This window comes from Thalassophryne amazonica, chromosome 8 (genome assembly GCF_902500255.1).
Source record: "Thalassophryne amazonica chromosome 8, fThaAma1.1, whole genome shotgun sequence".
NCBI lineage: Eukaryota > Metazoa > Chordata > Actinopteri > Batrachoidiformes > Batrachoididae > Thalassophryne > Thalassophryne amazonica.
This window is the reverse complement of record NC_047110.1, coordinates 50,732,651-50,758,044: the sequence shown is the minus strand read 5'-3', so window position 1 is coordinate 50,758,044 and position 25,394 is coordinate 50,732,651. Positions and strand designations below refer to the sequence as shown.

The window sequence follows — 25,394 nt, the reverse complement described above, 5'->3', positions numbered from 1 at the left end:
ATTGTATTGTGCAAAGAGATGTAATTTTTTGAGTACTTGAAATGCATTAATTAAAAGACTCGTTCAAAATAAATTTGACCCCTGTTTACTATCTGTAATGTGCACTCTAATTATTTGGCAAACTTGGTCGCAAGTGTTTCCTACAACAAATGTTTGGGGAGAAAAAAATGTCAGAACTGATTGCATCATTAGGTGTTTTTATGCAAAACTGATCAAAGTATCGCAGAGATGAAATTGCATTCAGACTGACAATTAATGGAAGAAAGTTCACATTTGATACACCACCTTTTACTTAATATTTTATTCTACTTAGTTTATTTTTATTACATTTTGCAATTATTGAAGTTATTTTTCTGCGTAGGGGGGTGAATAACCTGTTGTTCTGTCTTACGCCGTTATCTGCCAGACTACAGCTGCTGTTAATAGTCTGGTGAAAGTTAATTACTCCTCAACCAAATTAGTTCTCTGTTGTTTCTTGAAAGCTTGCTCACAGATCAGGCTGATCTCAGAGGAAGACAGTGACATCAACAGCAGCAACACTGACATACAGATCCATAATGTTAAGTGTAGCACCGTTCTTTTTTTTAAAGGGAAATGCATTTTAATGATCAGAGGAAGGTTCCTTGTTTTGGTGGGTCAGTACTTCTTCAAAGCAAGTACTGGGGGGGGGGATATACAAATAGTCAAAACTCTGACTTTACGTCTTTGTTTTTGTAAACAAGTCTTAAAACAAGACATGATGGACACATGAAACTTCCAACATAGGTTTTCCTTTTGGGAGCAACACAGTTGATAGTTGCATATTAATGAGTCCTCATTAATATGCAAGTTGACTTTCGGAAAAGGATGTCCTCACCCAAAACCACTACAATCAAAGGTCAACAGGTGGAGCAGGTGGACAACTATAAATACTTGGGAACGCTGATCGATAGCAAGTTGAACTTTAATGACAATGCAGACCTGCTGTACAAGAAGGGGCAGCAGCATCTGTTTTGTCTTCGTAAGTTGTCATATTTTCAAGTGGACATGACAATAATGACCCTATTTTATAAATCTTGTATTGAATTGGTTTTAAATTTTTCGATGATGTGCTGGTACGGAAATCTCAGCATTAAAGCAAGGAAGCCACTTCACAACATTGAATTGTGCAGCAAACTTTTGGGGGCCCAGCAGACCTCACTGGCTGACTTGTTTTCCAGACAGGTGAGGAGGAAGACTCAGAGAATTTTGTCTGACCTGGCCCACCCTCTCCATGGTGAATTTTGTTATTTGACATCTGGAGCGAGGCTTAGGTTTCCTAACGTGAGGAGTAACAGATATAAGCATTCCTTTGTACCTGTGGCTATCTCTGTTTTGAATGCTGACCGGAGGAGAGAAGCAGGTACATAGGGTTGATGGCAAATCGTGTTAGGTAACTCTGTTCCTTTTCCATTGATCAGGTCTGTACTGTGTCCCCCTTGTGTACTGAATGTTTGGTGTGCTTTTCTGCATACCCATTGCTGTACAGCTCATTGCTCCTTTGGAGACATTGAATAAATAAAGTGAAAGTGAATTGTTTTTTGTTTTATGTAACTGCCATATCTCAGGAATACTTTAGGACAAGAACTTTACGTTCACAGTGTTTATTATATGACAGAAATAGCTTCAGTCTTTTGTTCATGGTAATGAGTCATTCACGTCTTCAGGAGAGTTGTCAGTCCCATCGTTAGGAGGGACAGCTGCCCTGTTATTAGCAGGGTGCTACTAGAGCACAATAGGTGCTAATTAGAACAATTGTTTAGTCACTAGCCTATAGCAGTCTGCCTCTCGGTAGGAGGGGTCTGGTTAGGTTTAAAACTACAGCTTTTGTGGCTTCTGTTATTCTTCTCTACAAGAGTCAAGACAGAGCAAAAATTTTAGCTTAGGAAGCTTCTGCGATTTGAAGCGAAACATCCTCGCGTCAAGCAACCCAGTCCAGTCGAGGATTCAAGCTTCTCTATTATGACAGAAATAGGGTGACACATATGTGCTAATGTGGATAAATCATTACAAGAGCCGTAACTTGCCTGATAAGAGGCTTGGTCTGCTGTAGCCTATGGATCTGTCGTGTTGACACACATTTGATGGCAAATACTTTAGTTTTCTTTCCCATTTTTCATGATCAAAGGCCATCTATGCTCACAAAAGGCTTATTTCTCTGAAACTGTTCATAACTTTTTAATATCTTAATTAGTGAGCACTTCACTATTATTAAAATAATCCAGAACAAAGGTTGTAAAAACATAAACTTGTTGTACAGTATTGAAAGTGAAATATCTCAGAAAGTTATTTGAAAAAGTTTAATGTAGCTTAAACACCACTGTGATAAATATAAGCCAACAACGAGAAAAACAAAGTTCAAATAAATATACAGCAATAACATCATATTGCAAATAATGAAATGAAAAAGTGGACTAACATTCATCTAAAACTTCTGCTTCATAGCAATTACATCTACAGTAGGCAAAACATGTTTTGTGTAGTATTTACAATATTTACACCAAATTTACAACATTATATTGTCACATTGTAAAATGGAAAATTTCTTGTTTTGATGAAACACAAAATAAAATAAAAAACTAACCGTTACACATATTGTTCAGCTTTTCCTTTATTTCTACAGCTGCCACAGACCTTTACCATATGTTTATGGGCTGAGTGGCTGAAGCTTTTCTCGGCTTTGGAAAATCCCAGACATGGACCCTCTGCAAATACTATGAATGAGTTCCCTTCAGATCACTATGACAACTCAAAATCAATCGATGCTATTATCTCATAACTCTCCAAATTAAAAGAAGATAGCATGAGGACAAACCCTTTAGTATATGGTGAATTTTGATGCACCAGCTGGAAAAAGCAACTTTGTTTTACTTATGCAATATCCCATAAACAGTTTATCTCTGCCACCTGCTGGATAGCTAGCGGATTCTGGTTTGATGATGGATTAGTTGCAGCTGTGCTCATCAGTCAGTCAGAGAGAGTTTCTGCACAAAATATACCAAATCAGTGTTGCAATCAATTAGTGGTTACATTCTATACCTGCAAACAATACAAACAGAAAGGACTTTGTATAACTTCAGCAGAGACAGAAAGAGAAATTGAGGGAGATGGTGAGTGAGGTACACAGTGAAGAGTGTTAATACACAAAACTTTATTGCATTGGAGAAATAAAGAGTTATTTTCTGATTGCTTAACAGCTGTCACTAAAATTCAAATAACATGAGCACAAATTCACACAACCATGTGGAACAAGACTTTTTATTCATCCTAGGGACACAAAGTAGTCCTGCACCCTGAGAACACAGAGCCTGGGCCAATACATAGGGTTTGATTAGGTCAGATAAGTAGGAAGGTACTAGTCCGTGAACAATTTTATAGGTTAATAACAGAACCTTGAAATCCGACCTCACAGAGACAGGAAGCCAGTGACGAGACGCCAAATAAGCATCCAGGCCATTAATGTGGCCAATTTGTCCCAACAAAGAAGCAGTAAAGATCTTGAGCCTAAAAAAAAGTGCCTGTCATATACAACCGACAGCTCTGAAAGCCCCCACAACCACATCGTTTCCTCCCCCACCAACCAGCTTTCTTGCACCAGCATAAGTCAGCTCAAGTTTGACCTGGGCTCTGCTGTGCAGTAACATGCATCAGGCAATGCACCAGTCAATGCCTCCCACCAGACAACACCCTGGTAATCCTCCATGGTTTCTTCTTCTTTGTCCAGTAGAAGATCCAATGGACATGTTTCAAGTTGCGCTGGCCGACGACTTCCCAGTTAGTGAGCCTCTCACTCGCGTTTTTTGCATCATTAGAACACCAGCTCACCTGTCAGATTTCCAGGAAGTGAAACAGCCGCTGGGGCGAATTCCACACTGTAATCGGTAAGTAAATGGACTGCATTATAGTAGTGTTCAGAATAATAGTAGTGCTATGTGACTAAAAAGAGATTAATCCAGATTTGAGTACATTTCTTATTGTTACATGGGAAACAAGGGACCAGTAGAATCAGTAGATGCTCACAAATCCAACAAGACCAAGCATTCATGATATGCACACTCTTAAGGCTATGAAATTGGGCTATTAGTAAAAAAAAAAAGTAAAAAAGGGGTGTTCACAATAATAGTAGCATCTGCTGTTGACGCTACAAACTCAAAACTATTATGTTCAAACTGCTTTTTTAGCAATCCTGTGAATCACTAAACTAGTATTTAGTTGTATAACCACAGTTTTTCATGATTTCTTCACATCTGCGAGGCATTAATTTTGTTTGTTTTGGAACCAAGATTTTGCTCGATTACTAGTGTGCTTGGGGTCATTGTCTTGTTGAAACACCCATTTCAAGGGCATGTCCTCTTCAGCATAAGGCAACATGACCTTCAAGTATTTTGACATATCCAAACTGATCCATGACACCTGGTATGCGATATATAGGCCCAACACCATAGTAGGAGAAACATGCCCATATCATGATGCTTGCACCACCATGCTTCACTGTGTGAACTGTGAACTGTGGCGTTGAATTCAGAGGTTGGGGGTCGTCTCACACAAACTGTCTGCGGCCCTTGGACCCAAAAAAGAGACAATTTTACTCTCATCAATCCACTGCCATTCTGGTTATTCTTCTATCCATTTTGATTGGTGTTTTTCGTTTCTTCCACTCGTCTGGTGTTTTTTTTTTTTTTTTTTTGGCCATTTTAGAAGCTTGGAGATCATTGGTAAGGAAAAGCCCTATACTTTTTTTGCACCTGCATATAAGTTTTCCCCTCTCCAATCAACTTTTTAATAAAAACGACGCTGTTCTTTCTGAACAATGTCTTGAACATCCCATTTCCTCGGCTTTCAAAGAGAAAAGCATGTTCAACAGGTGCTGGCTTCATCCTTACATAGGGGACAATTGACGAACTCACTGACTGAATGCCACACTACTATTATTGTGAACACCCCCTTTTCTACTTTTTTTTTTTTTTTTACTAATAGCCCAATTTCATAGCCTTAAGTGTGCATATCATGAATGCTTGGTCTTGTTGGATTTGTGAGAATCTATTGAATCTACTGGTACCTTGTTTCCCATGTAACAATAAGAAATATACTCAAAACCTGGATTAATCTTTTTAGTCACATAGCACTACTATTATTCTGAACACTACTGTATATAGGGCTTTTCCATCTGCATCAGACGCTCAAAGCTCTTTACAAATAATGCCTCACATTCACCCCGATGTGGAGATGCTGCCATACAAGGTGCTCACTACACACCGGGAGCAATAGGGGATTAAAATCCTTGCCCAAGTGTACTAGACCATCACCTCCCCCAGTAATTTTGTTGTCGTTGTTGTTAACCCACAAGGAATGAAAAGGAGTGCTGCAGTGGTGCGAATATCGATGTAAAGCCAAGTGTCACATGGCACTAACGAAGGACACCGAAGCCAAAACAAAACAAGAAATCTGGACTTACGTTGACTTTCAGAGACATTATTTAACTGTCGTCCAGCTTTGTCTGAATTTTCAAACTGTTGAAAAATGTCAACAGATCCCAACGACAACCTCAATTCGCCCATAATCCATTTTGCTTTCTGTCTTGACAGTTCCTCATCGTTTGCGTAGTTCCCATAGCCGTCAGTGTTCCGTTTGACTGTCGCCCACTTCATCCAACCTCCCAAGACCAATACCTTGCACAAAAATTGACAATATCTGAACGGATCAATAACTAAAGATCCTCGACAGCCACAGATGGCATGCGAACATGTGCACAGCCATCTGTGGCACACAGCCATTTGTGTGTGCGCGCAGCTTCTCCAGCCAGAGACTGTATGTGAACGTGTGCACAGCCGTCTGTGGTGCACAGTCGTTTGTGTGTGTACAAAAATGGAACAGAATAAAACAATGTGACTTTTTAAACTCTTAAAATAGGTCAAGGTTAGCCATCTTTGAACTTGTCCAAGGTCTGTGTCCCAAGAATGTTCCCTGTGAATTTGAAGACTCTGGCAGTACTATGACTGGACTTATGCTGAGCACAGACAGACGGACAGACAGATGGACGCAAAGTCTTTGCAATACCCCATGGCCATATTTGATGGCCATTGGGTAAAAATGATCCTGATCTATACAAACTGACAAAAGAGAGCATATTCACAGTGTGACAAAAAAAAAAAAGGTCTTCTGTACCTTACAGGTTGAGGTTATACTTGTCATTCTTCAACTTAAAATGGCTGAATATGACCATGTACAAGTCAATCCTGGATGTGATGGTTTTTCTTTTAGTTCATGGTGATCATTTCATATTTGTCCTTCAGGCTGTTCTCATCTTCCTCCTCATCTTCTTCCTCCTCCTCCTCTTCCTCATGGGGCTTCTCTGACTCATTGTGGTGGTGATGGTGCAACTCAATAAAAAGGAAGTAGATGACAGCGGCAACCACACCACCGACCATAGGGCCTGCCACAGGGATCCACCACCAGTAGTCTGCAGTGCTACGAGCACCAGAACACAAAAACAGGGGTCAAATACAAGAACTGCTTGCCATCAGTGTATCAATCACAATCATCAACTGCATCAATTATATGATATGTTATATGACATCATATCAGCTGTTCAGGTCTCATTCATTGGTCCCACAAAATGATATTTACATTCACAGTTACCTGAAGACTTCCATCCCCCATCCTGCCACAGCAGTGAACAGACGGGGTCCAAGGTCCCGTGCAGGATTTAGTGGGTATCCACAGTTCAGTCCCATGGATACACCGGTGGCCATGATGATGAGGCCAATGGCCAGTGGCTCCATACCTTTAGGAGCGCCAATGTTTCCACCATCATTGACAGCCAGGATGCACAACACCATCATGCCAGTTCCTACTACCTGTAGGAGGAAACCAAGTTTGACAAAAGCTGTGCTACTGCAGGATCTAAACCTTTGTTATGTTTAAAATCCCATTTACCTTGTATTTATTCACCATAATATCCCCAATAAATGTAATGTTAATATAATATGTAACAGAGCCAAAATCTCCACATCAACCTTCAACTAAATGTGGAACCAAAAATTCTTCTTCTTCTTCTTTGTCTTTCGGCTGTTCCCGTTAGGGGTCGCCACAGCAGATCAATCGTTTCCATCTCACCCTGTCCTCTGTATCTTCCTCTGTCACACCAACCACCTGCATGTCCTCCCTCAGCACATCCATAAACCTCCTCTTTGGTCTCAATCTTCTCCTCCTGCCTGATGGCTCCATCCTCAGCATCCTTCTCCCTATATACCCTGGGTCCCTCCTCTGCACATGTCCAAACCATCTCAATCGCTCCTCTCTGACTTTGTCTCCAAACCGTCCCACCTGAGCTGTCCCTCTGATATGTTCATTCCTAATCTTGTCCATTCTTGTTACTCCCAAAGAGAATCTCAACATCTTCAGCTCTGCCACCTCCAGCTCTGCATCCTGTCTTTTTGTTAGTGCCACCGTCTCTAAGCCGTACAACATAGCTGGTCTCACTATTGTCTTGTAAACTTCCCCTTCACTCTTGCTGATATTCTTCGGTCGCAAATCACTCCTGCCACCTTTCTCCACCCACTCCACCCTGCCTGCACTCTCTTCTTCACCTCTTTACCACACTCTCCATTACTTTGAACACTTGACCCCAAATATTTAAACTCATCTACTTTCACCACTTCTACTCCTTGTAACTGCACTATTCCACTGGGCTCCCTCCCATTCACACACATGTACTCAGTCTTGCTTCTACTGACTTTCATTCCCCTTCTCTCCAAAGCATATCTCCACCTCTCCAGACTAGACTTAACTTGCTCTCTACTCTCACTACAGATCACAATGTCATCTGCAAACATCATAGTCCATGGAGACTCCTGTCTGATCTCATCCGTCAACCTGTCCATAACCACTGCAAACAAGAAAGGACTCAGAGCTGATCCTTGGTATAATCACACCTCCACCTTGAATGAGTCTGTCATTCCGACTGCACATCTCACCACTGTCACACTATTCTTGTACATGTCCTGCACTACCCTAACATACTTCTCTGCCACTCCAGACTTCCTCATACAATACCACAGCTCTTCTCTTGGCACCCTGTCATAAGCTTTTTCTAAGTCAATCAATCAATCAATTTTTTTATATAGCGCCAAATCACAACAAACAGTTGCCCCAAGGCGCTTTATATTGTAAGGCAAGGCCATACAATAATTATGTAAAACCCCAACGGTCAAAACGACCCCCTGTGAGCAAGCACTTGGCTACAGTGGGAAGGAAAAAACTCCCTTTTAACAGGAAGAAACCTCCAGCAGAACCAGGCTCAGGGAGGGGCAGTCTTCTGCTGGGACTGGTTGGAGCTGAGGGAGAGAACCAGGTAAAAGACATGCTGTGGAGGGGAGCAGAGATCGATCACTAATGATTAAATGCAGAGTGGTGCATACAGAGCAAAAAGAGAAAGAAACAGTGCATCATGGGAACCCCCCAGCAGTCTACATCTATAGCAGCATAACTAAGGGATGGTTCAGGGTCACCTGATCCAGCCCTAACTATAAGCTTTAGCAAAAAGGAAAGTTTTAAGCCTAATCTTAAGAGTAGAGAGGGTGTCTGTCTCCCTGATCTGAATTGGGAGCTGGTTCCACAGGAGAGGAGCCTGAAAGCTGAAGGCTCTGCCTCCCATTCTACTCTTACAAACCCTAGGAACTACAAGTAAGCCTGCAGTCTGAGAGCGAAGCGCTCTATTGGGGTGATATGGTACTACGAGGTCCCTAAGATAAGATGGGACCTGATTATTCAAAACCTTATAAGTAAGAAGAAGAATTTTAAATTCTATTCTAGAATTAACAGGAAGCCAATGAAGAGAGGCCAATATGGGTGAGATATGCTCTCTCCTTCTAGTCCCCGTCAGTACTCTAGCTGCAGAATTTTGAATTAACTGAAGGCTTTTTAGGGAACTTTTAGGACAAGCTGATAATAATGAATTACAATAGTCCAGCCTAGAGGAAATAAATGCATGAATTAGTTTTTCAGCATCACTCTGAGACAAGACCTTTCTGATTTTAGAGATATTGCGTAAATGCAAAAAAGCAGTCCTACATATTTGTTTAATATGCGCTTTGAATGACATATCCTGATCAAAAATGACTCCAAGATTTCTCACAGTATTACTAGAGGTCAGGGTAATGCCATCCAGAGTAAGGATCTGGTTAGACACCATGTTTCTAAGATTTGTGGGGCCAAGTACAATAACTTCAGTTTTATCTGAGTTTAAAAGCAGGAAATTAGAGGTCATCCATGTCTTTATGTCTGTAAGACAATCCTGCAGTTTAGCTAATTGGTGTGTGTCCTCTGGCTTCATGGATAGATAAAGCTGGGTATCATCTGCGTAACAATGAAAATTTAAGCAATCCCGTCTAATAATACTGCCTAAGGGAAGCATGTATAAAGTGAATAAAATTGGTCCTAGCACAGAACCTTGTGGAACTCCATAATTAACTTTAGTCTGTGACGAAGATTCCCCATTTACATGAACAAATTGTAATCTATTAGACAAATATGATTCAAACCACCGCAGCGCAGTGCCTTTAATACCTATGGCATGCTCTAATCTCTGTAATAAATTTTATGGTCAACAGTATCAAAAGCAGCACTGAGGTCTAACAGAACAAGCACAGAGATGAGTCCACTGTCCGAGGCCATAAGAAGATCATTTGTAACCTTCACTAATGCTGTTTCTGTACTATGATGAATTCTAAAACCTGACTGAAACTCTTCAAATAGACCATTCCTCTGCAGATGATCAGTTAGCTGTTTTACAACTACCCTTTCAAGAATTTTTGAGAGAAAAGGAAGGTTGGAGATTGGCCTATAATTAGCTAAGATAGCTGGGTCAAGTGATGGCTTTTTAAGTAATGGTTTAATTACTGCCACCTTAAAAGCCTGTGGTACATAGCCAACTAACAAAGATAGATTGATCATATTTAAGATCGAAGCATTAAATAATGGTAGGGCTTCCTTGAGCAGCCTGGTAGGAATGGGGTCTAATAAACATGTTGATGGTTTGGATGAAGTAACTAATGAAAATAACTCAGACAGAACAATCGGAGAGAAAGAGTCTAACCAAATACCGGCATCACTGAAAGCAGCCAAAGATAACGATACGTCTTTGGGATGGTTATGAGTAATTTTTTCTCTAATAGTTAAAATTCTGTTAGCAAAGAAAGTCATGAAGTCATTACTAGTTAAAGTTAATGGAATACTCAGCTCAATAGAGCTCTGACTCTTTGTCAGCCTGGCTACAGTGCTGAAAAGAAACCTGGGGTTGTTCTTATTTTCTTCAATTAGTGATGAGTAGAAAGATGTCCTAGCTTTACGGAGGGCTTTTTTATAGAGCAACAGACTCTTTTTCCAGGCTAAGTGAAGATCTTCTAAATTAGCGAGACGCCATTTCCTCTCCAACTTACGGGTTATCTGCTTTAAGCTACGAGTTTGTGAGTTATACCACGGAGTCAGGCACTTCTGATTTAAAGCTCTCTTTTTTAGAGGAGCTACAGCATCCAAAGTTGTCTTCAATGAGGATGTAAAACTATTGACGAGATACTCTATCTCACTTACAGAGTTTAGGTAGCTACTCTGCACTGTGTTGGTATATGGCATTAGAGAACATAAAGAAGGAATCATATCCTTAAACCTAGTTACAGCGCTTTCTGAAAGACTTCTAGTGTAATGAAACGTATTCCCCACTGCTGGGTAGTCCATCAGAGTAAATGTAAATGTTATTAAGAAATGATCAGACAGAAGGGAGTTTTCAGGGAATACTGTTAAGTCTTCTATTTCCATACCATAAATCAGAACAAGATCTAAGATATGATTAAAGTGGTGGGTGGACTCATTTACTTTTTGAGCAAAGCCAATAGAGTCTAATAATAGATTAAATGCAGTGTTGAGGCTGTCATTCTCAGCATCTGTGTGGATGTTAAAATCGCCCACTATAATTATCTTATCTGAGCTAAACACTAAGTCAGACAAAAGGTCTGAAAATTCACAGAGAAACTCACAGTAACGACCAGGTGGACGATAGATAATAACAAATAAAACTGTTTTTTGGGACTTACAATTTGGATGGACAAGACTAAGAGTCAAGCTTTCAAATGAATTAAAGCTCTGTCTGGGTTTTTGATTAATTAATAAGCTGGAATGGAAGATTGCTGCTAATCCTCAAGTCCACAAACACACAATGTAACTCTTTCTGGCCTTCTCTGTACTTCTCCAACAGTATTCTCAGAGCAAACATTGCATCTGTAGTGCTCTTTCTCGACATGAAACCATATTGCTGCTCACAGATCTTCACCTGTTTTCTAAGCCTAGCTTCTACTACTCTTTCCCATAACTTCATGCTGTGGCTGATCAACTTTATGCCTCTGTAGTTTCTGCAGCTCTGCACATCACCCTTGTTCTTGGAAATAGGAACCAGCACACTTCATCTCCACTCCTCAGGCATTCTCTCACTTTCCAAGATTTTATTAAACAATCTGGTTAGAAACTCTACTGCCATCTCTCCTAGACATTTCCATGCCTCCACTGGAATGTCATCTGGACCAACCGCCTTTCCACTCTTCATCCTCTTCATAGCAGCCCTCACTTCTTCCTTACTAATCTCTTGTACTTCCTGATTTACTCTCACCACATCATCCAGCCTTTTCTCTCGCTCATTTTCTTTATTCATCAGCTCTTCAAAATATTCCCTCCACCTTCTCAGCACATACTCCTCACTTGTCAGCACATTACCATGTGCATTGTTTACCACCCTAACCTGCTGCACATCCTTTCCAGCTCTGTCCCTTTGTCTGGCCAATCGGTACAAGTCCTTTTCTCCTTCCTTACTATTCAACTTCTTGTACAGCTCGCAATATGCCTTTTCCTTCGATTTTGCCACTTCTCTTTTCGCCTTACACCGCATCTCCTTGTACTCCCGTCTACTTTCTTCATCTCTACGACTATCCCAAAACTTTTTCGCCAACTTCTTTCTCCTTATGCTTTCCTGGACCTCTTCATTCCACCACCAAGTCTCCTTATCTTCCTTCCACTGTCCAGATGTCATACCCAGTACTGTCCTAGCTGTCTCCCTCACCACATCTGCAGTACTTTTCCAGTTGTCCAAAATTGCTTCCCCTCCAACCAGTGCTTCTCTCACCTGCTCGCTAAATTTCACACAACAGTCTTCCTCCTTCAGCTTCCACCATCTGATCCTTTCTTGAGCTCTCACTGTCTTCTTCTTCTTCTTTACCTCTAAAGTCATTCTACAAACAACCATCCTATGCTGTCTAACGACACTCTCTCCTGCCACCACCTTACAGTCTATGATTTCTTTTAGCTTGCATCTCCTATAAAGAATGTAGTCCACCTGTGTGCACCTTCCTCCACTCTTATATGTTACCCTGTGCTCCTCCCTTTTCTTAAAGTAGGTATTCACCACAGCCATTTCCATCCTTTTTGCAAAATCAACTACCATCTGTCCTTTCCCATTCCTATCCTTGATACCATATCTACCCATTACTTCCTCATCACCTCTGTTCCCTTCACCAACATCGCCACTGAAGTCCACTCCTATCACCACTCTTTCATGCTTGGGCACACTCTCCACCACCTCATCTAACACACTCCAGAAATCTTCTTTCTCCTTCATCTCACAACCTACCTGTGGGGCATATGCACTGATGATATTCATCATCACCCCTTCAATTTCCAACTTCACACTCATCACCCTGTCAGACACTCGCTTAACCTCCAACACACTTTTAACATACTCTTCCTTTAAAATGACCCCAACACCATTTCTCTTCCTGTCCTCACCATGGTACAACAACTTGTACTCACCGCCAATGCTCCTGCTCTTACTTCCCTTCCACTTGGTCTCTTGCACACACAATATGTCTACCTTTCTCCTCTCCATCATATCAGCCAGCTCTCTCCCTTTACCAGTCATACTACCAACATTCAAAGTCCCTACTCTCATTTCCACCCTTCTAGTTTTCTTCTTCTCCTGCTGTTTGTGGAAACGTTCTCCTCCTCTTCTTTGTTGTCTTCGCTCAGCAGTAGCCCAATTTCCACCGGCACCCTGTTGGGCAACAACACTGGTGGCGGATGTTGTTAACCCGGGCCACGACCAATCCGGTATGGAAATTCGATTCTTAGTCTGCAAAGTTGGGTTGGCTTGTTTTACGCCGGATGCCCTTCCTGACGCAACCCTCCTCATTTATCCGGGCTTGGGACCGGCACTCAGAATGCACTGGCTGCACACCCCATGTGGCTGAGTTAAATGTAGAACCAAAACAAATACAAGAATTTGACTTGGCCAAAGGAAAGCCACCCCAGATGGCAACTTTTAATTTATAACTCACCAGATGGTCACCAGCTTTTTGGGAGGTTAATGAAGGAAAACCTCTTTTTAAGTCAGATAATATTAACAAGCATCAACCATGTAACAGAACTGTTTCAGGGTCTGATCAGCTTGCTTCAAGACAAATCTGGGATTCATAGCTGTCTCCCAAAAGTAACTACCAATCTGAAGTAACCAGATGTTACAGTAACTGAGCAACCCCTTATCTTGGTCCAGTTATTAGGATCCTCATCAATATGGTGCCTGTGTGCTGGGCCATACCCAGGAAAACATGAGTAGATCCCATGACCGTGTGTTAGCACTCACTCAAGATGTATGTAATAGGCTTAATGCATGTCTTCCTGGGTAACCAAATCATTCCAGTGGCACCAAAGGAGTCTCTGGAAAGAACTAGTACCAAAGACATTTAGTTGTTAACTTAAGTCGCTGGTTAGCATTCAGGTCACAACCATATAATGGGACTGGAAGCAGCATGAATCTAAAGACTTGGTCCTGCAAAAATGTATACATCAAGATTCACCTCTGTCCAGTCACCCCTTGACTCCATAAGTTCTTTCAGACATCCCTCAGCCTTAAAAGGCTGAGTTCCTAAGTGGCTTAAATATTGCTACCAAAGTAAGAGAATCTCAAAACAAGTTTGATACTTTCACCACAAAGTAAGAGTCCACCAAGTCACGTCGATCCAGTACAATCATAAATCATTGCCGAGACACTCGCTACACTCAGATTCTTGCAACTTCCAACCAGAACATCTGGTGACTCCACAAAGACCACAGCTTCTGCAAATTGCTTTAGTGAAACTTTCCTCACCATCAAAACATCCAAGTGATTGGGCTCCACAGCCCTTCCTAACATCTATTCCATGCAAGCATTCAAAGTAGCAGGAGCCAGAACACATCCATGATGCTCACCAGAGTTCACAAAGACAGTTTCCACTGCAACTCAGATTACAAAAAAACCCTTGTTGCACTTCTTTTTTAAATGAAGCAAATTCTGCTCATGCTAAAGATAAAGGTGAACTCTGGAGACAAGGTCAAATATGTATTTTTGTGCAAGAGAATCAAGCTTACAAATGGTACCATATAGTTCCATCTCAGCTTCTACCATGGTTTTTGAAATATCATGGTTGATAGACAAAAACAAATGAAAGGAGTTGTAATCATGAGCGCTGCCAGGGATATTGAGCCCCCATTAAAAGATATCACGTTGGCCTTCATTACCATGGGCCACACCCACACTGGAAATATATCACTGCACATTTATGCATGCAATAGTCCCTTTACCACAAATGCACAAAAGGCTATATTTTACAGTGTAACTCTACAGAATACTGACACAAATCACTTCTGGCCATATTTCGGTCTGCATCAAAATTATGGAGACATACAATATGTGGTGTTTACTCGGCTCCATAAATAAACTTGTCCATATTCACACTAATCGGTCTTATTTGAAAGCGTAACGCTGCTTTTGGAGCACTGCATCAAATCAACACACGGAAAATGGTGTTAAGTATAGATTTGACCTTTTTAGTCAATTCCAGGAAATGGGTCCTTAGACCCAGAACTCAGCAAAAGAGGGGCTGTTCTCAGACTAAAGAGGGCAATCAATTTTGCATTAGCCACATTTCCTACATTTCACAGTATTTGGTGTGACTGTGCAAACTAGGCGAACAGTCGGTCATTATGTCAGAACGACCACAGCTCACCTGATCGATAAAGCCGCCGAGGACTGACAGATGTCTTGCAGGGTAGGAAGCAAAAATGTGACCTGTGGCACTGATGCCCGTCACTGACAGAATCCCACTGGTGAAGTCCATGAAAGCATCTGTGAGGATGACAATTCTGACAAATAAAATACTTTGACTGTAAATACAGCAGTATGTGGTGATTATGCAGGTGGTTTTGGTATGGAAGAAATCAGAGTTTTTAGACATATCCACCTGTAATAGATTCTGTCACTAATTCACACCTCAGTGTAAAGAAATAAAATTCAAACATTGTCACCGTAGTATAATCCAAAGACTGCAGCAGCTCCAGCAAAACCTCCAAGAAACTGAGCAATGACATAGAAGGGAAACTTCCAAATCTTCAGTTTGCCCAGAATAACCATGGCCAGGGACACAGCAGGGTTCACATGGCCCCCTGGGAAGGAAGACAAAGCAGAGACTCAAACAGGAGTGTAGTGGGCGGGGCTGGCTCTCCATCATTAGAGAAGATGCCGCATTTACATGAAGTGGCAGAAGGTTGCAGGCCCTGAGGCTCTACAGGGTTTTGTTTTGTATGTTCAAAGTTGAAGAAGCAGAATAATGACATACTGCACATTTGCAAGTAATTCATCATCCTTTTTTCCACTTAATCTGATGTCACATCTGATCAGTGATTTAACATGTGAAATCACACAGACTGCTCCAGAACAGAGGCTTATGGCCAGTGCCACCCCTAGAATTTGATTAGATATATGGCATGATGCCTGCCAAATCATGTACTTATAATCTCTCTAATAATATGGTTTTTGACCAGGGCGTTTGTTTTAACTGCTGCTTTCCATTTTCAGTTGTGAACTCACTGATTTTATCTACAACCCCAATTCCAATGAAGTTGGAACGTTGTGTAAAATGTAAATAAAAACAGAATACAATGATTTGCAAATCCTCTTCAACCTATATTCAATTGAATACACCACAAAGAAAAGATATTTAATGTTCAAACTGATAAACTTTATTGTTTTTGTGCAAATATTTGCTCATTTTGAAATGGATGTCTGCAACACATTTCAAAAAAGCTGGGACAGTGGTATGTTTACCACTGTGTTACATCACCTTTGCTTCTAACAACACTCAGTAAGTGTTTGGGAACTGAGGACACTAATTGTTGAAGCTTTGTAGGTGGAATTCTTTCCCATTCTTGCTTGATGTATGACTTCAGTTGTTGAACAGTCCAGGGTCTCTGTTGGTGTATTTTGCGCTTCGTAATGCACCACACATTTTCAATGGGTGACAGGTTTGGACTGCAGGTAGGCCAGTCTAGTACCTGCACTCTTTTACTACGAAGCCACGCTGTTGTAACACGTGCAGAATGTGACTTGGCATTGTCTTGCTGAAATAAGTAGGGACGTTCCTGAAAAAGACGTTGCTTGGATGGCAGCATGTGTTGCTCAAAAACCTGGATGTACCTTTCAAAATTGTTGGTGCCATCACAGATGTATAAGTTGCCCATGCCATGGTCACTAACACACCCCCATACGATCACAGATGCTGGCTTTTGAACTTTGCACTGGTAACAACCTGGATGGTCTTTTTCCTCTTTTGTCCAGAGGACACGACGTCCATGATTTCCAAAAACAATTTGAAATGTGGACTCATCAGACCACAGCACACTTTTTCACTTTGCGTCTGTCCATTTCAAATGAGCTCGGGCCCTGAGAAGGCGGCAGCATTTCTGGATGTTGTTGATGTATGGCTTTATCTTTGCATGGCAGAGTTTTAACTTGCACTTGTAGATCAATATGTGGGTACCCACATATTGTGAGGGCTTTCCGGCTAAAGAACAACAAGTTGTCCGGAAAGCCCTCACAATATGTGGGTACCCACGATGGTCCCTGGATAAAGTGCAGAAGTCCCACAGAACAAAGAGACCAGACAGACAGGAGACAGAGATAAGAAGAAGAGGAGTGTCTCTCCCTTATTTAGCAGGAGTAGGGGAAAAACTACAGAGGATCTTCAGACAGCATAAAATCCCAGTTTACTTTAAACCTGTTATCACCTTGAGACAGAAATTAGTTCACCCTAAGGACAGGATCCCTAGTTACAAACAGAGCAATGTAGTGTATTCTATCAGATGTCAGGAAAACTGTAACGAACACTACATAGGTGAGACTAAGCGGCCGTTACACAAAAGCACCGCAGAGATGGCGCCAGTGGACCTCAGTCTGCAGTTCATCTCCACCTTAAAGACACTAACCACACATTTGAGGACAAGGAAGTTAAAATCTTAGCCAGAGAGAAGAAATGGTTTGAAAGAGGAGTGAAGGAGGCATTGTATGTGAAACAGTTGAAACCCAGCCTTAACCGGGGAGGGGGTCTGAGACACTCTTTGTCCCCTGTTTACAATGGGGTACTCAGGTCAAAGCAGTTTCAGTCCTTTTTTCATGGTAATGAGTCATTCACGTCATCAGGAGACTCGTCAGGAGAGCCGTAAGGTGAGGCGTCAGTCGCATCGTTAGGAGCAACAGCTACCCTGTCATTAGGAGGGTGCTAACGAGAGCACAATAGGTGCTAATTAAAGCTATTGTTTAGTCACTAGCCAATAGCAGTCTGCCTCTTGGTAGGAGGTGCTGGTTAGATTTAAAACTCCAGTTTTTGTGGCTTCTGTTTGTTCTTCTCTACAAGAGTCAAGACAGAATCAGACTACCAGAGCAAGCATTTTAGCTGAGGAAGCTTCTGCAATTTGAAGCGAAACGTCCTCACGTCAAGCAACCCAGTCCAGTCGAAGATTCAAGCTTCTCTACTATGGAAACCACCCGGACAACTGAGAGCCTTCACAGAAACAATACAGTACTGTACAGGGACATTTAGAATTGAGTATTACAAGGGATAGATTAAAGGTACCCTAACAGTTACTATTAAACAAGTCATATGTCACATTTCTATTGGTCATTTGACCTTTGACCTTGGTTGAATTTGAAAGGTCAAATTCATTTAGGATGACTTTTCAAGAAATTGGTTAAACTTATGTTACTATTAAGCACAAATATGAAGTCAAATAGCACTTTTCCAGTGAACACATGATCTTTGTCCTTGACTGACCTTGCAAAGATCAACTCATATCTGTGTATATTAAACAGTTTAGAGCCAATATGGATTAAAAATGGTGGAAAGGTTGTGTTTGGTAGTATACCATTTATACCGTCCCTACGGTATGAGCAGGTTATGAGAATTCTTGACAGGCAGAGCGGAGGTGGCCCTGCCGCCCTTCCCCCTGGTGCGCACCTCTGTCTCCGTTTACAAACAGGCAGCTAATGTTAGCTAGCTCTGCATCATGGCTGAAGGAGGCGAAGCCTGCACTGAACTTTTCCCTCCCTCTAAAAGGACCAAGTCGGCTGTATGGGATTACTTTGGCTACCAATTTAATAGAAAAAGTTGCTAGCTTTTTCATTTTATTTTCCGTGGAATAGCCCTTCAAACTGGACTCGAAGCGATTCAAGATACCCACAAAGGATTACATGGAAGGCGTATACTTTATCCCATCTTTGAAACCACTGAGAAGTACAAACGGTGGACTCGAGTCGTGCTTGTGGTCGACCAAATTTCTCCCACAAACACGTCAAGAAGGACAAACACATCTATTCCAAGCACTTTGTTGGTGAAGCTGGGCCAAGTATTGAACATCCGGAGTTCCGGACTTTATTCCAGCCACGTTGCTCCCTAAGAAAGTAAGTCATGTTTCCCACGGGGCAGATGCTACATGTCTAAAAGAGAGACTATCATTTTGGTATTTTCTCTAAAGTTATCAGTGGTATAGTGCTCGTAGCGGTGGACATCGCGTCAATTAGTGCGCCTGAATCACACGCGCTTCATATGCAAATCACCGTAATGTTAAAGCTATACATAATACAGTGAAACCGTGGCATTTTTGCCCACAGTTATCATACCGTCCAAATCTCATACCGGCCCATGTGTACTGGATGCACATTCTTGAACTATCCTGCAAGTGGTAGCAAGTCTTCCTTTTGATGCAGACTCTGGAACAATGTTACAAAACAGGTTTTTGAAATTACTGATGACTGGTTTGAGTTTGCCATCATTAATTTGCAACACTGACAAAAACCTTTGGCACCATCCCCAGCCACACATTCTATCTATTCTTTTAATTCATTCATTTATTCAGTTTCTGCTGCTTGTCCAGATCCAGGTTGTTGGCAGCAGACTAAGTAGCTCATCTCACACTTCCCCATTTTCAGCCAGGGCCTCCAACTCCTCCTGCAGAATCCATAGGTAATCCCAAACCATCCTTCCTGTGTGTCCTGGATCTTCCCCAGGGCCTCATCTTAGTTGGAAATGCCTGGAAGACCTACCTGAGGAGACGATCAGGTGGCATCATCAATAGATGCCTGAACCACCTTAACTGGCTCATTCGATGTGAAGAAGCAGTGGCTCTACTCTGAGTCCCTCATTGATATTCAACCTTCTCACCCTGTCCCTGAGTATAAATCCAGATACACCACAGACTGAGGAATCTCATTTTTGCCACTTGTGTCTGCGATCTTGTTCTTTCAATCACTACCCAAATCTGTGGCCATAGGTGAGGACTGGAGTTCAAGTAGACTGGTGAATTGTGGGCCTCATCTTCTGACTTCACCATGAAGATACAATACAGCATCTGCAGGACTTCAGGAATAGCACCAATCTACTTGTGACACTGGCAGTGTTAATTTAACACTGCCAGTGTACTTAAGTGATTTTACTGTGTACTTAACTCCTCCACTTGAGGCAATAACTCTCCCCTGATCCAGAGGGCACAACCCACCCTTTTCTGACAGAGGACCATGGCCTCAGTTACAGAGGTGAGGATCCTCATCCCAGTCATCTCACACTGAACCTCCAACCTTCCCAGTGCACAGCGGAGGTCACTGTTTGATGAAGCCAACAAAACCACATCATCTGCAAAAAGCAGAGATGCAATCCTGATATCACCAAACTGGACATTCTCCAGCCCCTGACTGCACCTTGAAATCCTGTCCCTGAAAATTACAAACAGGACTGGTGATAAGTGGTAGCCCTGGCAGAATCTAACACCCACCAGAAATAGATCTGATGAAATACCGAAAATATGGACATAGCTCTTATACTTTGATCATATAGCAGCCGGATTGCGCATTGCAGTAGACCCATACTCTCGCAGCACCTTCCACAAGACACCTCAAGGTACCCAGTTATGGGCCTTTTCAAAATCCACAAAACACATGTACTGTAGACTGGTAGGGCATACTCCCAAGTTCCCTCCATTACCTGTGTGAGAGTAAAGAGCTGATCCACTGTTCCATGCACAGGATGGAACCTACATTGCTCCTCCTGAATCTGAGATTTGACTATCAGTTTAAGTTTTCTCTCTAGCACCCTGGCAAAGCTTTCCCAAGGAGGCTGAGAAGTGTCATTCCTCTATAAAAGGAGCTTGGGAGTATGTAAACCACCACCTCAGTTACCCAGAGGTAGTCGCAGACTTCCATGCAACACTGCACAGGCCTGCCAGCCATGACAACCCAGCAACATCCAGAAACGTCAGCATCTAAAAGCAAATCTCGTCCACTCCTGATGACTTGTCACTGCATAGTGCTTTGACTACCTCAGAGAATTGCACCAGGGACACAGTACCAGAGACGCTCAAGCCTTCTATCCCTGCTTCCTCTGAGGAGGATATGTTTCATTCTTTAATTCCAGTTTTACTTTCCCATCCTGTAGCATATTTCTTACCAGATTTGTGCATGTTGTGGGCATGATTTGTATGATTTATGCATGCATGATTTGTGCATGTTGTGGGCACATTGTTTTTCCTGTGCTGTTGCCATCTTAAATCACTAACTGACATCGACATGAAGATGGGCAGCAGTGGGTGAAGCATACTGCCAAGCACCCCACATACCAAGGTTCAGCGAGTGGCAGAAAAACTACATGTAAGTTGAACCACAGTAGTTTTATGTTTAACATGACATGAACATGACTTTTATGCAAAGCGACCAAGATACAGTAGTGTTCAGAATAATAGTAGTGCTATGTGACCAAAAAGATTAATCCAGGTTTTGAGTATATTTCTTATTGTTACATGGGAAACAAGGTACCAGTAGATTCAGTAGATTCTCACAAATCCAACAAGACCAAGCATTCATGATATGCACACTCTTAAGGCTATGAAATTGGGCTATTAGTAAAAAAAAGTAGAAAAGGGGGTGTTCACAATAATAGTAGCATCTGCTGTTGACGCTACAAACTCAAAACTATTATGTTCAAACTGCTTTTTTAGCAATCCTGTGAATCACTAAACCAGTATTTAGTTGTATAACCACAGTTTTTCATGATTTCTTCACATCTGCGAGGCATTAATTTTGTTTGTTTTGGAACCAAGATTTTGCTTGATTACTAGTGTGCTTGGGGTCATTGTCTTGTTGAAACACCCATTTCAAGGGCATGTCCTCTTCAGCATAAGGCAACCTGACCTCTTCAAGTATCTTGACATATCCAAACTGATCCATGATACCTGGTATGCGATATATAGGCCCAACACCATAGTAGGAGAAACATGGCCATATCATGATGCTTGCACCACCATGCTTCACTGTCTTCACTGTGAACTGTGGCTTGAATTCAGAGTTTGGGGGTCATCTCACAAACTGTCTGTGGCCCTTGGACCCAAAAAGAACAATTTTACTCTCATCAGTCCACAAAATATTCCTCCATTTCTCTTTAGGCCAGTTGATGTGATCTTTGGCAAATTGTAACCTCTTCTGCACATGTCTTTTATTTAACAGAGGGACTTTGTGGGGGATTCTTGCAAATAAATTAGCTTCACACAGGCGTCTTCTAACTGTCAGAGCACTTACAGGTAACTCCAGACTGTCTTTGATCATCCTGAAGCTGATCAATGGGTGAGCCTTTGCCATTCTGGTTATTCTTCTATCCATTTTGATGGTTGTTTTCCGTTTTCTTCCATGCATCTCTGGTTTTTTGTCCATTTTAAAGCATTGGAGATCATTGTAGATGAACAGCCTATAATTTTTTGCACCTGTGTATAAGTTTTCCCCTCTCCAATCAACTTTTTAATCAAACTACGCTGTTCTTCTGAACAATGTCTTGAACATCCCATTTTCCTCCTTCTTGAGTGTTGCTTCTTGTTTTAGATTTTTTTTCTTGTGTTCGATATTTAATATTTGGTAGTGATTGTTAATTAATACATGTTTAAATGACCATAATGCTCCTTTTTTCACCCAAATTTAACCATAATGACAGTAGGAAAGAAACTGCTAAAATTTTTAATAGAAAAAAACTTTACTACTTAGGGTTAAAATGAATCATTGCACACACAGCTAAATGTTTCACAAAATATTCAGTTCAATTTGACCAAACTGAAAAGTCCGAAAGTACAACTTGAGCAGGTGTAAAAGTGGCCTGAGTGAAACATCCATTTTTGAATTTAACCATATGTTTTTAATTGTTAATGTTTGCTGTTGTTCTTTTTCAAGGCACAGCATCATCTTGACAAACAATGATCAATATACTCTCACTGGTGTCAGATTAGGGTCCACAGAATCAGTAATAGTTTTTTGCTTTACTTTTTTGCTTTTTGGTGGAAATGCAGAAGCAGAATGCATTCAGGTTATTACCCATTTCAGTATAACAGCCATTTGCAGCCTTACATGTTCTTATACACCACTACAGTAGGGTTTTATGGTGCAGGATTGGTATTAATCTGCTAAACTTTGCATATTAATACCAATCCTGCTCTGGTGCAAATTCTAAACATCTCTGTCTTCCCAGAGATCTCTTCTCTGTCTTCTCTGTGGAATATTCAGAAGAATATTTGACATCAGGAAAACGGGAAGGCAGACCACAGTTTTCCTGCAGTGGTGTGTTAGGAACAGAGGAATACAATTAAATATGAGATCAGCAGCTTTTTAAATGTGATCCTTGTGTACCACTGCCCACCCTGCTCATAATATGACAAAACAGACCTATTCCATCTTTCACACAGCTTCTGAGTGGCTGCCTCAGCTAATAAGGTCCGAGTTAAATTTTCTTTTGAGAAATTCTGCTAGAGACCCAGCAGACATAAACAAAGCCATCATCTCCTTTTTGAATGAAACTGCTGTGTGTGTTTTAGTTACATGCACCACATCAACAGAGGTTAGTGCTCTCACACAATACTCGGGTTCCCATTGGGTACCCTAGCTACAAAATACTGGGCCCGCCTCTGTCAAATAGTACTATTGAATTCTCTGTCTGTCTGTCTGTGGAGGCCCAGTATCTGATGAGATGATGCTTTCAGATGAGGAAAGCCACCTGATCAGTGACTGATTGTGTCTCTGTCATGATGAGCCGATGATCATTGGGGTTTGTAGGGCATTTAGTGCTTCGAGCAGTGCATGACCTCAGCGTGACTGAACTCGTACACAGTCAGTAATCAACGGTTAATTCACATTCACTGACCAGAGCTGTCACGATCACTGCAGCTATGTAACACTCGGCTGAACAGACTCTGATTATGATAAGAGAGCTGAGACGGGCAAATCTACAAAGCATGTTCAGAAACAAGACTCGTTTCTGTGAACTAGTTTGAACACTTTCTCTTTTTTGTGCAAATGTATTAGTGAAATGATGATGGACGAACGCACGTCTGACACTGAGACAACTCAATTATTAATTGTCCAATTATATTTGGGCCAATAAAAATGGGAGGAACATATATAAAGTGCTGTAATTCCAGCGCCCTTGAAATTACCAGGATGTAATTAACTTCAAATTAAAGGTGAGACTCTGCAGGACAGGTTCGTATGCATTATTGTTTTTCACATCTAATATGCTGTTATAAATAGCAAAATCATCAAAAATTCAGAGAATTCATAGTTTCACATCTCCAATACTGCAAACATAGAGTGACGTAAAAATATTACTGAGTTGATATCAACAAATCACAATCAAAACAAGTGAATAAACTTATTAAATACTCATTTATAAACGGACAATGATATCACAATCATACAGATAAGGATTACTGGACACTACAAACCACAGTGATGTCAAATAATGACATCATTGTGATGTCACATTGGAATATGACATTATATTTTCTCATCCTTCTAGCTCTTCCAGTTTACTGAGTAAATTGGGGATTTTGTGAACGTATCCTGTCACGACTGCATATTGTGACGTCATCATGAGTCACATACAAATATACTGAAATATATATATTGAAATATATTTGCTGATTCATATAGACTTGAGGTCACTGTTCAAGTTCTTTGTTTCAAAGTTACTACAGAAAATGTGTGTGTGTTTTAAACAATTATTGACACAATCTAATGTGGTTACTCATCATGATGTCACAGATGTAGATCAGCAGAAGGTTTTCTGTTTGTTGATTCATATGCACTTTGAAATCATCCTTCTAGCGCTCTTAGGTTCCAAGTTATTGCAAAAAAATAAATTTTTCAGACTATTCAATAAACCTGATTGACCTTGACCTTCATATTAATGACATACTGAGTTGTTATTACTTGCAATTCACATCATATGTGCAAAATAAACACACACAAACACACACAAAGTGATTCCAACAGTCTCACAAACCCCTCTGAAGGTTCGACTCACACTTTGTCCATGTCCAAATGCAATGTGCAGCCAACAAGTCAGTATTAACTCACCACTGACACTTTGGTTTCACTTAATTTGACTGGATTCAGATGTCCAGAAGAACTGATCTCAGTCAGTGGTGTCTATTATTAAACAGAACAGTGCACATTTACATTCAGAACTCAGGGACAGTGCAACAAATGTTTGAACTTTACCTGACACACCACCAGCCACGTATGTTGCCATCATCAGTCCCACAGAGAAGCCGATGTGGACGGTGAGAGGTTCACCCAGAGCGTTTCTGCTGAGGACAGTCTGGGCGACTGACCCACAGCCAAACAGCTGACAGAGAGAAAGACCAGACTGAAATCACTGAAATTGTGCCTTTGAGCATTCAAGCCTCTGCTGAAATTATTATCAACACAACATCAGATTTGACAAACTTCATCTGTGAAAGGAATTATAAATATACTGCAGTGAGAATGTTCTACTTACAACATATACAAAAGTTCCGAGGAATTCTGCCAGGAATTCTTTGAATATTCCATGTTTGAGAGCACAGCGTTTCCTCATACTTCTGTTTAATCTTTCATGTATCACTGTGCCAGATGCTGTTAAAATGCCAGATGTCTCACAGCGTGAACTTCAGAGCACCCACAT

The 25,394-nt window shown here is 41.2% G+C and overlaps 1 protein-coding gene across 1 annotated transcript; it reads right to left on the bottom strand.

Annotated features, from left to right (window-relative positions):
• Positions 1-6,028: 6,028 nt before the first annotated feature.
• LOC117515585 (aquaporin-9-like) lies at positions 6,029-25,394 on the bottom strand. The gene is made up of 6 exons (XM_034176210.1): positions 25,230-25,394; positions 24,950-25,076; positions 15,400-15,537; positions 15,102-15,220; positions 6,658-6,875; positions 6,029-6,486 (listed from the first exon to the last, which is right to left on the bottom strand). Exons 1-6 carry the CDS (start codon positions 25,305-25,307, stop codon positions 6,276-6,278), a joined length of 891 nt encoding a protein of 296 aa, XP_034032101.1. The 5' UTR covers positions 25,308-25,394; the 3' UTR covers positions 6,029-6,275.